Source organism: Panthera pardus, unplaced genomic scaffold (assembly GCF_024362965.1).
Source record: "Panthera pardus isolate Hobbes unplaced genomic scaffold, ASM2436296v1 HiC_scaffold_20, whole genome shotgun sequence".
NCBI lineage: Eukaryota > Metazoa > Chordata > Mammalia > Carnivora > Felidae > Panthera > Panthera pardus.
In genome coordinates, this window is record NW_026526766.1 from 20,944,275 (window position 1) to 20,961,594 (window position 17,320).

Genomic DNA, 17,320 nt, shown 5'->3' on the forward strand with positions numbered 1-17,320 from the left:
AAGTGGAAGCCACATACATGGATGGGAAAGGGCCGTGTCTGTTCAGGTTCTGGTTAGCATTTCTAGCTTGGTTGGGATAGGGGGAGAGAATGGTTGAGAAGGCAGATGTGGGATTCATCTACAGAAGGCCTTGAATGCTAGTATATTATGTGAGCTGTTGGACGAAGGCAAAACGAAGTTTTAATCAGCCAGGAGGGCGAGGGTGTAGCAGCTAGCATGGGCCCTGACAGCAGATGTTCAATGAATTTTAGCTGAAATGATTTGAGTGGAGAGGCACAGGACTGGAGAGGGACAGGGTTGAGGAGGGATGTGGGACTGGCGAGGAGGAACCCAAGTGACCTAGCAGTTCATTGGACGGCGGGTGTGTAAATGCATTCGTTCCTAAGACATTGACCACTGCAGCCTGGCAGAATCATGGTACCACTGATAGAAAAGGAAACCTCCGGGAGGGGGAGGGGAATTGCTCCTGATTATGCTGGCAGTGAGGTGCCTAGGGAGGAGGGAGTGCTAGAAGGAAGAGGAGGAAAGAAAAGTGAGTTTGTTGCTTCTCTGGCCTTCCATGTCTTCATAGCCGCATCTTCCCTTCATCTCCTGCCAAATCTGTATTCCTGCCAAGAACCTCAAGGATTCTTTTTCATAAGACTTGTATTTGTGCCTTATTATTCTATACCCAGGCCACGATGGGCTTTGCCAGGCAGCTCTTTGTGGACAGTGGGTTTAGGAACTTACCATTTTAGGGAACATGTTTGACCTTTGTGGCAGTGTATGAGAGCGAGTGTTGTTCTTCGTCATTTTGCTTGATTACTGCCATTACCTTTATAGACGTACTAGTGGGAGTTTGCAAATTACCTGATTTTTGACTTTTTCCTTTTTAAAGTTTTTTTTTTTTTTAAACATTAAAAATAGGTACAGAATCTTCTAAATTATGCATCCGCTGTGGAGACTTTGCTCCAGTCATTCTTTTTTTTTCCTGTTTCCTTTCAATTTTTATATCATTTGGCCAGCAACTGGATAGGTCAGTGATTCCATATCCTTTTTGTCTTGAGAAATTTCGTGGAAACGTGAGGCTGAGTCTGTAATTGTCTGGAGAAACTACTGTATTTCAAAACAAGTAATTATCTCCATTGTTTATTATGTATGAGCTAAATACTGAAATTACAATGGATGCTTTTAGTGCAAATTAATGTGTGTGGTTAATTTTCTTCTTTTTTTGTAATGTGGCATATTCTGTAGTTTAAACCCCCGCCCTAGACTCAACTGCTGTAGTTGAGTGAGAACAGCAATGATAGTAAGGAAAGTTAAGTAAACATGAAATTAAAAAGGCCATAGTGTACATTTTGGTAAACCAAAATATTGCTTGGTGGCATAAAACCACAGATCCATTCCAAAAAAAAAAAAAAAAAACATGCGGAAATGTGGTTTTGCTGTCTGTCATGCAGTCTGTTTTCAACTGTCAGAAACATACGTTGCTTTTCTGGGGTAATTTTTTTTTTCAAGTCTGACCACAGCTTTTAATTTCCTCCGCTCCACCCCCACCTCCCACCACACCTCTACGCATCTTGTGCGAATTTATGGGTGAAATGTCATGACATAATCATCAACCACCAGAGGGGTCAGCAGTTGTGGCAAAAGTTTCTCGTCTCCCATGTGCCCCGAGCCAGTGCTGTGCTTTTGGAAACTTTCATAATCAGCACATAGCGACTGTCCTTGTTTTTGAACTTTTCAATGTAAGTAAAATAAAGACCTTTAAAAGGCAGTTTCAAAGTGCTTTTGCTTTTCTTTTTTCTTTTTTTTTGCTAAAAAAGTAGTATATTCATATTACAGACATTTTAGAAAAAGAATCACACATGATCCTTCCACTCTGAAGCTAACTGCTGACCTAGGCAGAAGCCCATCCAAGGCTGAGGCTTCGCTGTCTCTACCGGTTGTTCTGTGGCCGATGGAAAATTATGTCTGCCTACCCACCGTCGAAAAATACTGGGCAGGGTTCAAAGATACATAAAATAGACAGGTGTATGTTCAGTTTCTTTTTAAAGTGCAAAACAGTTGGGGTGCCTGGGTGGCTCAGTCGGTTGAGTGTCCAACTTCGGCTCAGGTCATGATCTTGCGGTTGTGAGTTTAAGCCCCTCGTCAGGCTCGCAGCTGTCATTGCAGAGCCCGCTTCAGATCCTCTGTCCCCCTCTCTTTCTGTGCCTCCTCCACTTGTGCCCCCCCCCCTCAAAAATAAATAAACATTAACAAAATGAAAAAATAAAAGTACAAAAAAGTATATGTGTAGTAAAATGAAACCTTAGTTCTTTAAAATTAATTTTGGTTTATTGCTAACTTAATGGTTTCTTCATCATTTTTATGGGCAGCATGATCCTAAATACTTTTTTAGGATTTCCTCTAAATTCAGCTGGTAACTTTCTGTGATCTTGGTAAATTACCTAACTTTTCTGAGTCTCAGTTCTCATCCATACCTATAAAACGAGGGGATAGAACTGGATCGATGTGTTGTATAAAATGCTGGTTCCCAGGCCCCACGACCTGGGACTTGGGCATCAGCATTTTTCTAAAAGCTCCAGGGTGATTCCGATGTGCAGCAGGGTTGAGAACCAGTGAACTAAAGTGGTACTTCTCAAGCTTCGGTGTGTGCACAAGTCACTGAGGATCATGTTAAAATCAGATTGTGTTTCCACAGGTCTGGAGTGGTGCCTGATACTCACCATTTCTGATGCACAGGTGATGCCGATGCTGCTGGTCCACCGACCACATTTTGAGTAGCAAGGAGCCAAGGAATGTTTAAAATTTCTTGTGTTTCGTTGTTACTGTCTCCATGATGTAGTCGATATCGTACATGGGGGAGTCCATGTGCTGCTTGAATGACACCCCCAATTTAGGATGTCAGGATTGGTAGCTAGTGTGATATCTGCATAACCTGGCCTTGCTTACATTCCAGACCCGCGTCTCTGTAACAGGTCAGCAAATTGAAGTCGTTTTAATAGTACCTTGTTTTAGGTAGCCTGCCTGGACTCCAGCTGGTCACTGGTGGGGTTGGTACCTTGTTACAGAGAAGGGAGACACTTCCATTTCTCCCTCCTCTGCTCTCTGAGACCCCACTGTGACAGGTACTTACACTTTCAAATTCTGTCCTCTTTCTTCTCATCCTCCAGTGTCTGCCCTGCTCATATTGACCTCTAATTCCTGAGCAGTATTTTATGTAAATGGGCAAAAAAAAGTTATGCAGTAGTACATTTTGTTTTAACTTGATTTGTCATGTGAGCACATTCTCTGCAGAAATTTTATTTATTTATTTATTTACTTATTTATTTACTTATTTATTTTTTTAACATTTATTTTGAGAGAGAGACCGAGACCGAGCGCAAGCAGGGGAGGGAGAGAGAGGGGCAGACATAGACTGACTCCAGGCTCTGAGCTGTCAGCACAGAGCCAGACACAGGGCCCGAACCCACAAACCTGGAGATCATGACCTGAGCCGAAGTCGGACGCTTAACCGACTGAGCCACCCAGGCGTCCCCAGAAAATTTATCAAACTTAAGTTTAACAAGCAAAACTCCCAATTTTGAAGTGTATTTTGTTGTGGAAGAAGCACAAACATCCTTGAGTGTTTGCCATGGTCTTCTTTAGCCCTGTCATTTAGAAAGAAAAAAGTACTGTTTATAATTGTAGTCCTTTACAATTGGCTGTAGCATAGCATCCGACTAGCAGGCAGCATGATGCAGTGGGAAGACCCCACTGAGGTCTAGGGTGTCTGCAGAACTGATTTCTAGGCCATCACCTGCCCTTAAGCCAGTGAGTGTAACTGTGGACACGTAGCTTCTCCACGTAACACAGGAAGGGATCAAGGAATGCTCCATTTTTCAGGGCTCTGTCGGAGAATTTTGTTGCCTTGAAGGAATATACTTACCTCTCTTTCTAAAGTCCCAGGCAATAAGAAATTATCGTTTGCAACGTGGGAGTGTTGCTTTAGAACAGTGCTCGTGCATGTGGTCTGTGGACTGGTGCAGGTCTGCGAACAATTTGCCACAGATGGGCGTTAACAGTAAGGAGTTTGTACCAGACTGTAAATCAGCACACTACTTTCTTCATTGGGAATGTCTTCACTGTTCAAAAAACCAAAGGACGACAACAAAAATTCCACCTAGTTAAGCTGAACTCAACTCTGAGTTGATTTAATTCTGGCACAAGACCATTGTCTTCTTGATGATGGATAACAATGTGAGGATTGACTACTTTTCATTAGCACTGCTTTACAATATTTAATCAGTGGGTTTATCAGGGCGGTTTTATTAGGACTAGAAAATTGGAGTTCATAAGATAAAGGAAGGTGTAACCTGAAAAATAAAAAAAAGTAAATTTAAAAGCAAGTTAGGTGAAAGGTAAAGTCAAGTTCAAGCTGGTTAGGGACATGTGCAAAAATAGTAAGTTAAGTCAAGGCAGTTGACACAGATTCTCAAGTGGGGAGCCGTTCAGTCACTGCAGTTTGTTCTTTGGTTAATGCAAAACTCATTTAAATTCTTCTGAGTACTTCTGAATTCTTAATTTAATAACTTAGAATTTTTGTTTTTCGTTTTCGTCATCTATCTAATGGAAAGAACATATTTCTATAAATCTCACCTGTTTTCTGTAGTCTTAAATTACAAGAAGCTTTGAAATTAAGCCTGACTTCCCCTGCACCTCTCCTCCTTTCCCTGCAGCCTGCTATTCTTTACTCTTTACTACTATATATAAAATTTACTGCATCCAGGGCAAGTATCTGTTTACCAAGAAAAGAGGAAGAGAGATCCTTTGCCAGTAGCGAAACATAAATACTGAGAATGTCTTTTCTGGGTCATAGTGCAAGAAAGTGGAGAAGCAGCACATTTTCTGGGGCTGGGCTTGTGACCTCTCTCCTCTTCCCGATCAATTGGGAGGCACTATTCTCTTATTACTGTGCCATTGAGTCTGCCCCCCACCCTGCCCCTTTAGATCCGAAGCCCTTCCCTGGTGTAGTATAAATTAGTGAGGGATGGCTTCTTAATTGAGGGACGGGAAGAGCCTAAGCTTGAATCGATACCTAACAATACAGTTACTCAATTTGTAGCACTATCTAATCTCAGTTCTGTTTTAGAACAGAACTACTTACCTTAAGGGATTTTATTCATAAGTGTATCCTCGTAAATATTTCTGCCCACCAGATATGGGCAGTGGGTATTCTTCCCATTTCATGGGTGTAGACGCAGAGTCCCATATCACTTAGGGGTTTGCTTAAAGTCATGGTTCAGCTGGACTAGTAAATAGAGTCATTTTAGGATTTGGGACTCCACAGTTGTATCATTCACAGTATCGGTGTGCTTTCCAGAATGTTTTGTCATTTGAGTTCAGCTTTTTCCCCTTGCCTTTCATAACTGTCCCCCACAACAAACCTTGAAACTAGCCTTGGGACTTCCCTACCCTAATGAGTGGTAGCCCCATACCTAGGCTTTACATGTTGGAGTCATGGATTCCATACTTCTTCTCATTGTCCAGGTCTAGGGAAGTCACAACATGCTGCTGATTTTCCCTCTGCAGTGTGTCTCCTTTCCTCCCACCGTCACCAAGCCTTATGGGGGCTTATGGGACTCAGGGAGACTTGAATGTCTATCCATTCATATTAGGTCTTTTTTTCTTCTTCTTTTTTTCTTCTTCTCTTTCTTTCTTTCTTTCTTTCTTTCTTTCTTTCTTTCTTTCTTTCTTTCTTTCTTCTTTTGAGAGAGAGCACATGCACATGAGCTGGGGAGGGGAGACATATATCTTAAGCAGACTCCACCCTCAGTGCAGAGCCTGACCTGGGGCTGGATCCCATGACACTGGGATCATGACCAGACCCGAAATCAAGAGTCGGATGCTCAACGACTTGAGCCACCCACGTGCCCCCGTATTTGGTTATTCTTTAGGGGCCCTTCTCCACTCCTGGAAATCTAGTCAGTATTCCCATCATGGCTCTTATCCTCTTTTTTGCTCAGTGACCTTGTCCACTTTGCTTAGTAGACGAATCCCAATTTTTTTCTACAGCCTGGATCTCTCCTCTGAGACCGTTGTATGTAACCGAGTCCTCATTTCCCTTCAGTGTCTCACAAGTACTTAAACTCAACATGTCTGCAAACGACATCTTCCCCCGCAAGCCTGCTCGTGGTCCAGTGATCTCTATCTCAGGAAATGCCAGAACCATCCACCCAGTTTGCCAAGCCAGAAACCTGGAGGCAGGTGATGATTGCCTTTCCTTCTTGCTCATTAGCCACACCCAGTCAGTCTCTTGGAATCTGCCCTCAGTTATTCTTGCATCTGTTTACTTCTCTCCAGCTATCTGATCATGGTAGATTACTTACCCGAGTTGTTCTTCTTTGGCTTTATCTGTAAAATGAGGACAGAGTAGTTCTCTTAGAATTGTTCTGCACTGACGTGAACTATCTGGTGCAGGGGAAACTCGGTGAATGTTAGGACGACGATGATGATCGTGACTGGCACATCTAGCCTCCATATGTGACTTTCATGACAGGCTAACCTGGGTGGAGATAATCGCAATATGCTGGGCTGTTCTGGATCTGCTTCTTCAGCCTCATCTTGTGCTGCTGCTGCCCCCTTTCTTTCCCTTGTCCTGTTTGTTGAATATGAATGTCCCACATGGGTGCCACAGGCCGATCCTTTTTGGAATGTTGTCGCCCTTTTCCCTGCCTCTCTCTCCTTTGTCTATAAGACTCATTTCACCCTCAGTTACTCAGGGAAACAGAGACCTCTGTTAAGCATTTTTAAATGCCCTGCATTTTGTATTTTTTCAGTGTCTGTTTCATTTGCTAGATTATGGGCTCTGTGAATCCTGTCTTGTTTCACTCCTCTTTTTCTCAGACTGTGTCTGACACAGTGCCTGGTAGGATAGCAGAGTGGTATTGAGAACTGCGGAATTAACCTGGTTCACATGCGGCTCTTTCCTCAAAGACTTCAGCCAGAAGGGATTTCTTTCGTCCTCACCCTTGCGTATCTAGGGCTCTCTTGTGTACCACCTAGATGCCCCATGCTGTCTGTTACCACGTTTATTTCCGTTTGGTCTTTGCTTTTCCTAGGTTATAAACACTGGAGTCCAGATCAGTTCAGCATTCTCTGCTGAATTCTACCACAGCTGCTAGCTTAGAGTAGGAGTGAATGAATGAGCTGGTATCTGAAAATGTCTTGTTGAATTTCCTAAGTTTGTGGTGCTGTGGGAATTCATATTGTTCCTATTCTGAAGTTATCTTTCATCCTCCATCTTTCCTTTTGTGGTATGTTTTGTGGTTATAAATCTCTTCTATCCTTCCACAGCCACTCAAGTATAATCAGTGGCAAGAAAGGGGTGGAGGGCAGAAATGCACTGGCATGTCTTGACCTCCTGTCTGGTATTTATCACAGCTTTCCTAGAAATGCCCTTGGTAGGTCCTTGCTGCCTTGCAAATAAAGTTCAGGCTCTTTAGTGTGGCATTCAGGATCTTCCACGGTCTGACCTCATGAGCCCTTTCTGTCCTTATTTTCCACTCTGTTTTTTACTTCACGCATCCTGTGCTCTAGCTTAATGGTTTTCAATTCTGCCTGTACATTAGAATCACCTGGGGAGCTGTAAAATAATATACTGAAGTATGGGTTCTACCCTCCAAGAGCATGAGTTCATGGGTCTAGGGTGAGGCCTGGGCGTTGGTGTTTGTGAAGGATCCACTTGTAATGCTAGTGTAAAGTCAGGCCTGGAAACCCTCAACCAGCTCAGTGTTTCCCACAAAATGGGATCCGTTCTAAGAGCTTTGAGAGGAAAGGCTTCCGCAAACAGGTCTGATCGATGCCGTGTGTTTTCTGTCCTCCTTTCCAAAGTTTTGTGACTAAACACTGTCAAATGAAAGGTCTGAGGTGTCCCAACAGCAAAGGAACCTGTTTCACTTTGTTTGAGCTCCGTGAGGTATCTGGTCAGGGAGTGCTTTACGTATACAACACTTGTTAATAACATCTGCCAAACTCCGTGTGGAACCTGCTTTGGGCGATGCTGCTTCCAGCCATATCTCCGCTCTCAAGTCCGTTCTTTATTTGTCCTTCTTTAATCATCTCATCCAGAGCAGATCCACGTCCCATCCCAGGCTTCTCTTTTAGACCCCCTCCCCCGCCCATTTTACCTTCTTCAGCACTTCTTGTTTCTCAGATTCCTCTCCATATACTTTTATGTTTGGTTCTGTCTCCCCCTCCTGCACTGTGAACTCTGTGACAGCAGGAACTTACTTGTCTTGTTCACCCCCGTGTCTCCATTCAGCACCTAAAATAGGCCTGACAAATAGTAGGTGCCTAACAAATATTTGTTGAATGGACAGAAAGGCAGCCATACATTTGTGGGTTTGGCTTTTTCTAAGGTACACGTTTAAATGTTTAAACTGCCTGCGCAATTTAATTAAAAGCAGCTTGAAATACATTTGAAAAGTAACTAGGGATACGGGAGCAAAAGGGGATGGTAGGAGTTTCCTGTACTTTTAATTTTCTCAACCTGTCTAGTAAAGTATTAAAAAGGAAAAGAAAGAGGGGCGCCCGGGTGGCTCAGTCGGTTGAGTTTCCGGCTTTGGCTCGGGTCACATTCTCACAGTTCGTGAGTTCGAGCCCCGTGTCGGACTCTGTGTTGATAGCTCAGAGCCTGGAGCCTGCTTCGGATTCTGTGTCTCCTTCTCTCTCTGCCCCTCTCCCACTCTCTCTCTCTCTCTCTCTCTCTCTCTCTGTCAAAAATAAACAAACATTTAAAAAAAATTTTTTTTAAGATATGAGCCTGACTGTAGAGATAATGCTATTTTTCTGAATATAGAGAGACAACAGTCTGTGGGACTCCTTTTTTTTTTTTTTGTTTTAAATTTCTTAACCAGCCTAACACTGGCTTCTCCCAGCCTGTGGGGTTCACACCTATGTGAGTCATTACGAGAGTTTGGGTGAGGAGTCATTGAGTGATGGTGGACTTCTGTGTGGGATACGTTGCACGGAGGACAAAGAACACACAAAATGCATCAGGAGTTAGTAGGTTCTAGGGGAACAACATCCCCCTCCAGTGAGAGTATTCAAACAGGCTTGTCAGGGAAGGTGGGGAGGGGATTTGCATATTTGAATCTATGCATGGATCCCCGGGATTTCTGGTCCTTGTTTGGAAGGCATTCCAATGGTGCCTTCTCTGTACGAGCCCTCGTGCTGGGGCTGTGACCGTGGCTCCCCAAGCTTGGCTCTGGCTGTCCTCCTTCTGGGTGGGGTCGGCATGTGTGCACGGCACTGCACGTGTGGGAGGGTGCGTGTGACCCACTATGCGCTGATTACCAGGAACTGCTCTTGTACTTCCTTGGAGAGCATGGCTGCCAGTGCCTGGCTCGGGCTGGGCCCTTCCTTGGACTCTAAGAGTTATCACACTGTTTTACTCTGAAGATACCATTGTGGAGATCTAACCCAACTCCGCATACGAGGTGCTCCCCCACTGTGCTGTCTAACAAATAGCCTAGTTCAGCTGGGTGAGGTGATCAGTCCGGTGTGAGTAATCTCAGGAGGGAGCTTTGAGTGGCATCGCCTTTATCGTATTTCTCAAATACTTTTTAAAACACATATCCTGCTAAGGTTTTGGAATGGAAGTTTTAGTCACTTACTTATCAGCCAGGAATTGTCCAGAGTGGATTTGCATTTCCTCTTGTCACCCACCGAGATTACTTATTATTCTTTTTGAGCAGCACGGCATCCCGAATGCCAGAAAAGATGTGTGTTGGGAAGGTAAACAAACCAAATCAGAGTATAAGCAGGACCTCCAGATAGATACTCCTTTCTGGGTGAAATGCTCCAGACTATTCTCAACTTTAGTGTGCTTGCAAGAGATCTGAGGAGATCCCGCCACCTGACTCAACTGCGGTTGCTTCTGTCCACTCAGCAGATCCTTGTGAGTGCCTTCTGCTCGCTCCTCAAGGTGGCTGCAGACCGAGATCTCTGCCTTCCCTGAGCCTGCGGTCCGCCTGCAGACCGCACCCTGAGAGCCTTGCTGCTCAGGGTGCGGCCTGTAGACCCGCAGCGCCTGTGTCTCTTTGCAGTTTGTTAGAAGTGTAGATGGTCAGGCCTCACTCCAGTCTGGATTTTAACAAGATTCCTGGGTGATTAGTATGCACATTAAGGTTTGAGGAGCACTGCTCTCCTGCATGTAAACAAAAACATGTGAGATGATTTCAGATGATTATAAATGCAGTGAAGAAAGGGCTGTAGTGGGCCAGAGAATGACTGGGAGAAGGAATCAGAGGATGGGGAGTGAAGATGCCTGAGGTATCTTTGGGCTGAGACAGAAAAGGTGAGTCGGCAGCGAGTCCTGGGACTTTCAGGCACGGGGTCTCTCCTTCATCCTTGCATGGGTTATTCACCCCCATCTTGGGGATGCTGTTCTTTTCTGCTCTAGCCAGGTAGAGGCCCATGGATTCACTTGCCTGCTCTGCCTGGACCCGGCTGGTAGTGGGGGTGTTTGGCCGAGCAGTATGAGTGCAAACAGCAGAGGAGTGCAGCCTGGTTCTGATAGGAACTGGCTATTTAGCAAGGCAAGAAAAGAGTCTAAGGGGCTAGAAGGGTATCTTGACAGTGATGGCTTCAGAGACTTGAGATTTTATATGATTGGCAGGGGCGAGGGGAAGCCAGTAGAGGCCGTGCTAGAATTGAAAGGATGAGAGAAAAAGAAATACTGAAGAACGTAGATATAGACAGACTTTATGCAAAATGGAGGTAAGAAGAAAACGGACCAGGAAGCCTTTAGTCTAACGTAAGAGGATAGACTGAGAAGCAGAGCATGGCTCTCGGTGTATGAAAGGCAGTTTATTGCTTTCGTGGAGGTACATATCCTTGACGAGAACTTGAAGAACCATTAATATTTTTATTTGTCTTGCTGGTTTTATTCCAGTATCCAAAGTTTCCCACATACCGTTTAATCACATAGATAGTGTTGGGAAAACTCAAGGTAAATGATACTCACCTACCATGGGCACAAGGAATATTTGTCCCCTTATATTATCACTAAGTATGAAAACGCTTACTTGTAAATCGACTTACGAAGGCATTTGTATGTTTATGTCAGTAGGAAACAGTAAGGTGAAAAGAGAGAGCGTGTGAGAGATTGATTTGGAAACAGGGAATGAGAAAAAAGAAATCAGAAAGTAGCAGGCAGGTCTTTGCTATGACACACTGACATGAGTGTCATAGGACTCAGAGTAATCAGGTTCTCTGACCAGCACACCGTGTTCCATGAAGGCTAAAGTTAAGCCCACCAGAGAAGGTCATTTTCTCTTCCCACTCCTGACATCCCACTTGTCCCTCCCATCTTTTTCCCCCATTTTCCCTGCCGCTCCCCTCTGGTGGAATGGAACATAATCACGATAACATCGGTTACAGTGTTTTTCAGACTTGAGAGCCGAAATGATTTGACCTTGTAGGAGTAATTGGATGTCTGGCACAACGATCATTGTTCTTAACCTTGATAATACATCACTCTCAACGCTCGGAGTAGTATTTAAACACAATAACGAGAGCCCAGAAGGTGTAGTAAGGATAATAGGCAACTATCTGGATTTCCCTTAAAGACCTAGAAAGCTCAAGAGATGAGAGGAAAGGGCACTTTTTTCTAATCATTGCAAAAAAGCTTCAATAAAATACAGCCTTGCCTTTAGGGACAGATTGGAATAGTTTTCATGAAACGCAGGCATACCGCCATACTCTTCAGGAAAGGCATTGTCCTGAGTATTCTTGTACCGGCGCCACAAATGGTAGCACCCATATATCTTGTTAGGACAAACAAATGAGGTACTTCATTGTATGCAATTAACTGAACAACATACTGGGTACTTTATAGCGTACTTAGCGCTCAGTAAATTAGCATAAATATGAGTTCAAAGCACAAAGCAGATTGACACCGCTTTGCGGTATTATTGTCAGTAGAATCATTGCTTTAGTTCAACTCCCTAGGGGAGGCGGAGGTTGGGTGGTGGCTAAAAATTAGTTGAATATTGGCACTTTCATATCGTTCAAGGGAAGACTAATTGAGTACTCCAAGATAGTACCTCTTTCTTATTAGAGGAAGCGGGATGATGACAGCTTTTAAAAGTCTTAATAGTTGCGCCAAAAAAAAAAAAAAAAAAAAAAAAAAAAGTCTTAGTTTGAATCAGCCCTTTATGGAAACTGATATATGTTTTATTAACTTGCTTCTTATAACAGTACCACTTCATTTATTGCTCTATTAAGCAATATAAGATATTTTGTGCAAAATAAGTACGTGAACTAAAATAAAACTTAGCCGTCTAGTTTACCAGCTTGCCAGCAATGTGGACAGTACCTTTGATCTAGATCTCAATGCCTTATTCCAATCTGGCTTTTCTTTTTTTAATCCATAAAATTAGTTTTGTCCATTACATGTTCTTTCTTTCGTACGTAAAGTTCAGTTTTGATGACAAGATCAAACCTGGATTGTCAGTTTAGAGAAATAGTCCTACTTGAGTATTTTTCCTTATGTTTAGTCTGGATTTTTAGTCATTCGGAAAGACTTTCTCACTAGTCCTCTGACTTTTTAATCTAGGGGCAAGCAGGATCAGTTCCCGAAGTTAGGCCATTTCCTAGAAAATTTGGAACAGATCAATGAACAAATGAAGATAATTGATTTTCTGATTGAAATAAAAAATTACAATCTTTGGTTCTGGGTGAAGGAGAGGCTTGCAAGATTATTTGTACGTCCTCCAGAAAGGATTTCAGATGGAATAAGAAGAACGTTTTCATCACTTTTTAGAAGTGTTTTATATAATTGGTGAATGTATGTTCCTGATAAAAACTTAAAAAATAACGGAGTCTCCCTTGAAAATGTTTTTGGCAAAGAAACCTGTGTAGAAAGCAAATTAATTGTGAAATGTTATTCTTCAAGAATGTTCTTCTGAAACTATAATTGGTTGTGTTTTGTTGTTGTTTTCTGATTGGGCTGCTAAAATGGTTTCTTAGTAATGTTTTGTTATTCTGTTTTATTTCAACAGTACTGGGTAGTAGTATGGCTCCTATTTTGATGAGAGACTAAAACTCCAAGAAATGTTTTTTTAAGCCAATAATTGCTTCTAATACATCTCTTTGATTACTAAAATAAAGTTATCTGTACTTTCTTTCAAGTTTATTATGTCATAAAAATAAAATTTGTTTAATTTTTTAAGGAAATCATCTAGGTGGAAGTAATCTAAATAAAAATTAGATTTTTATTATATTACAACTATTTGAGGGGATGTAATTCAATTCAAGGGTAGGCTTAGCCAGTTTTTTTGTCTTACTTAAATGACTAATGTCATTTGTTGTAAGTGATAAAGAAAATATGTATTTGATATCGTGTTCTCCAGGATTTGTTACTTTTTTAATCTAATGACTGAAATGTGGCATTCTTTTCAATGCCTGATGTTGCTTTCCCATGTTGCAAGGTAGTTAATACATCTTCCGATAGTTACTGAGTTGGAGTGTGAAGGAAAAAGGGATGAAAGCTTTTTGCCTGTGTTTTTCTGTTCCATTACTAACTAGTTAGTTAGACTGTCAGCATTCATTTGCCAAGTGCTGAGTGCGCAGCCAAGGTATTTTCATAGGATGCCCTTTTCTAAAATATTTTGCCCAATTTGTTGGTTTTGTGTGCATGTGTGTGGGGGGGTGGTCATTTGTTGGTTCTTTTTATTGGAGGGTGGCATAAAGGTGGGAAATTACAGGAGCAGTTCATAGAATGGTAGTGAATTGAGAGAAGGAAAATATATGTAAAACTTATTTTTAAATGACCGTCTTGATGGCTAGAGGAAGACATAATATAGAAGTATCAAAGATTATTAATGGATTTCACAAATTACGGCTGTGAAAACAAATGATTTTGTCTTGTTTTGGCACAATCGTCCTTTCACTGGGGCCATTGATGCCATTTTGGAATATCGTGGGCATCTACAGACAATAGTCTGGCAGTGTCCGTAAGGCCTCGAATACCACGAGAACAGAGCCAGCAGCCCTGACAGCAGTATTTCAGAATCTTGCCTGTTGAAATGGGTTATCTGTGAATGTACTTGCTCAGGGAAGCATGAGCCACATCACCTATCAATCTGATTGGAAGCTGCAGCCCTGGCGTAGGCTGATGGATAGCAGATTAGAGCCCTGATTAACCATGTGATTCGAAGACTGGGGATATATTGTCTAAGCAAGATTCATCAGACGCAATCAGAATTTCAAGTGGTCAGATGAAATTCAAATGTGTATTGTGGCTTTTCCTCCCCTAGTGCTTTTCCTCCTAGGTTGCCTTTTTATTTTTTTTCCCCTCTCTTTCCCCAAAGCTGAAAAATACTTCTTTGATGAATCTGCTCCTTACCCTAAAGCTGTCTGTCTGTTATTCATCAGAAAGCAGGTCGCAGTTCAGTGAGCAGAAGAAAAGATTTTAATAGAAGCTGTGCCAAGGGCTGTAATGCATCATTTTAGGGCCCTAATTACATTACAATGACAAATATCAATGGTGACAACAGCAATAACCTACATCCTTTAATGGCTGTGCTGGAAAAGGAGTTTGGGCCCCTCGCCATTAGATTAGACTCAGTTTCAAAACACAGGCCATTAGAAGTGTGTGTCCACAGTATTATTGGCTGATCACTGAAGCCCAGTGGAAAGGCCTGTAAATAAATGATGCCTCCCTAAAGCTGGGTCCTGTGGGACAAAAGAGGCAAAATTAGTTGACCATGGAAGCAGCAGTGTTTCCGAGGCAACTTTAGCTTTCAAAGTGAGGAATGACCTGCTTAATTTTATGAAATCACACCCCCCCCCCCCCCCGCTGCCAATTAGCCTGACCATGAAAAATCCATTGGCATGACAACTTAAAGAAATTAAGAAGTCTTTTGAACAAAAGGAGACCTGTAGAGAAAAAGTTTGGAAGATCCTCCCCTTTTTCTGTTATGTATGTTAAATATACGGGAATAAATGAACTTTTTAAATTTATTCTTAAGAATACTCAGTGTGCTGTTTTTCCTCCCAAAGTTGCTCAGACTTAAAATAGCCTGGGTCCAAAATTGAAGAGGCCAAATAAATACCTTTTGGTCTTTATTTTGCCTGATGGGTAAGTTTCCTTAGAGTAGTTTTTATTGCCTAGATTATGTAGGCAAACTAAAGAACTCCGTTTTCTTATGTGCCCACACATTTTTAAACCCTCCTAGCAAGGGACTATTTTATTTATGTAAACAACATAATGAGGAAAATATGCTTGGCAGATGGTTCTAAGCATTAGAATCATCAGTTTGGTCTGCCCCAAAGTGTCTCATTATCTTTTATTCTCTCCCCCTCCACCTCTCCCTACAAAAAGCTTAACAACCAAATGCCTTTGAGATGCAGTGCTTTCGGTCTGGTGAATGCTACTCTATTTTCTCAGCTCACACAGGAATTTCACCCCATAACCACTGTGGTATGTCCGTCCAGGTGGAGAGTGGTTTGGTGATTCCCACTGCAGCTTTTCATGGTGGTTTAAGCATTCTTAAAGGGTAGCTAAATGCTCCATGGGGCCAGTGCAGTAAATTAAATCAGGTCAGCGCAGTTGGGTCCTTATTCACTGCTGCATATTGGTGCTGGGTTTTTGTCCATCCTGTTAGGAATGCAGGCTGGGGTGGAAAGCTTAGGTTTGAAACTTCCTTCATGGTGAATTTGTGTTTTCTCTTGGCTGGCAGAGTTTTTAAGGTGCTGGCATTTAAAAGATTGCATAGCTGCAAAGTCAAAAGGGTTGCTGATGAAAGAAGGAAACCTAGATTGCACAAGTAGAGTGTCGCTGTCATTCTGGTAATGACTTCGCAAGAAAAAGAGCATTTTTGTCCTCTTATAAAATGAGAAACTGACCCTGGATGGAATGTATTTTAAGAATGTCTCAGGAATAGTAATTGCTTTACATTTTCTGCCTCTCAACACTTCTCTCCTGTCCTTCACCCCACCCCGTTATTAAAATATAAGCTATTTTGCATATATGTGTATACAAAAACCCTGTGCTTACATGTCCCGTACCGAAGTGTATAAGGAGCCATCTGATAATACAAATTAAGATAAACATGAGTGAAGCTCTGGGTAAATTTTTAAAGAAAAGTTGGCGGGGGGGGGGGGGTATGTCTTTTTTTTTTTTTTAATTACTGTAGTATCCTATTGATAGAAAATTTCTATACTTAAATTATTAGAGATTAGACTATATTACCAGATATTGCTGGAACTTCACAGCTCTATAGTATAGGAATAATTAACGTTCGCAAGGTTAGTTTTCATATACATACAAATTGCTTTCTGCTAAGTCTAGGAAAATTTTACTGTATTCTACACCTCTGCACGGTGAAAGCCCTGGCGGGACACATTTGGAGATTTTCACGATTGGAGAAAATACACTATTTCCCAACAATTTATAACTAAGGATCTGGATTAATCAACTTACCTGACTTATTCTTTTGGGAGGTTGGGGACTTGAAGCAAAGACCACAGCTGTAGAAATCCAATGAGTTACTAACTGAGAGAAATTGGGATGGAGGAAGAATGTATCTTTACTATCAAAACTCCAAAAACTCAAGGTTTTATGAGTAAACACATCAGAATTAACAAGGGTCTTATTGAAGACTTTTGAAAACTGATTCCCAGTCATGAAAATCAAATTCCTTTTTATGTTGTCCTGGTGCTTGAAGGTTGACTTTTTAAGATGAATGCTGGTTAATAAATCGTGCTATTAATGTGGCACTGTTGTCACTGCCTCCTTTTAATGGGCTCGCTGATGAGAGTTTTCCTCTTCCTTAGGAAATACGCCAGTCAGAATATAAAGTGTGTTTTAATATCATCCTGTTAATATTTCGGGAATGTGTAACCAGCTGACTGTTCTCTTTATTGCTTTCCTTTCCTTTTTATTTTATTTTTTATTTTTATTTTTATACAGGCAGAGATTGTCAAGAGGCTGAATGCTATCTGTGCACAAGTCATTCCCTTCCTGTCCCAAGAGGTAAGGCAGTTGGTTTGAGGCGCTGGGCTAGAAGGTGCCATTTTAGTGGTTTTGCAGAAAAGAGATCGTGGAACTGTCTCTTTGGCCTTGTCAGTCTCTTGGTGTTTGTATGGCACATTTCTAAGATACAGTGTTCACATTCCAACTTCTACATCTTATTAACATTCAGCGGAATATAATTGTGTTCATATAATGGAACATTTTCTAATGTGTGAAGCAAAATCCAATTGTTAAAATGTGTTGCTGTCATTGGACGATACAGTGTTGCTCAGAATTATGACTGGTTTTCATAATGGCATCTAATAGGGTAGATTG

General features: G+C 41.9%; 1 protein-coding gene across 14 annotated transcripts in view; it reads left to right on the top strand.

Annotated features, from left to right (window-relative positions):
- Window positions 1-17,320, top strand: part of TLE4 (TLE family member 4, transcriptional corepressor) — a 140,993-nt gene that overhangs the window by 17,667 nt on the left and 106,006 nt on the right. For 10 of the 14 annotated variants that reach the window (XR_002084081.2, XM_019463534.2, XM_019463540.2 and 7 more), the window contains one exon: window positions 16,943-17,005. The exons of the other annotated variants lie outside the window; for them this stretch is intronic. Coding sequence is in view for 8 of the 10 variants with exons in the window: in XM_019463534.2 (XP_019319079.1) it covers window positions 16,943-17,005 (63 nt within the window). In the remaining 2 variants the exon portion in view is untranslated. The remainder of the gene's footprint in view (window positions 1-16,942; window positions 17,006-17,320) is intronic. 14 annotated transcript variants of the gene reach the window in all.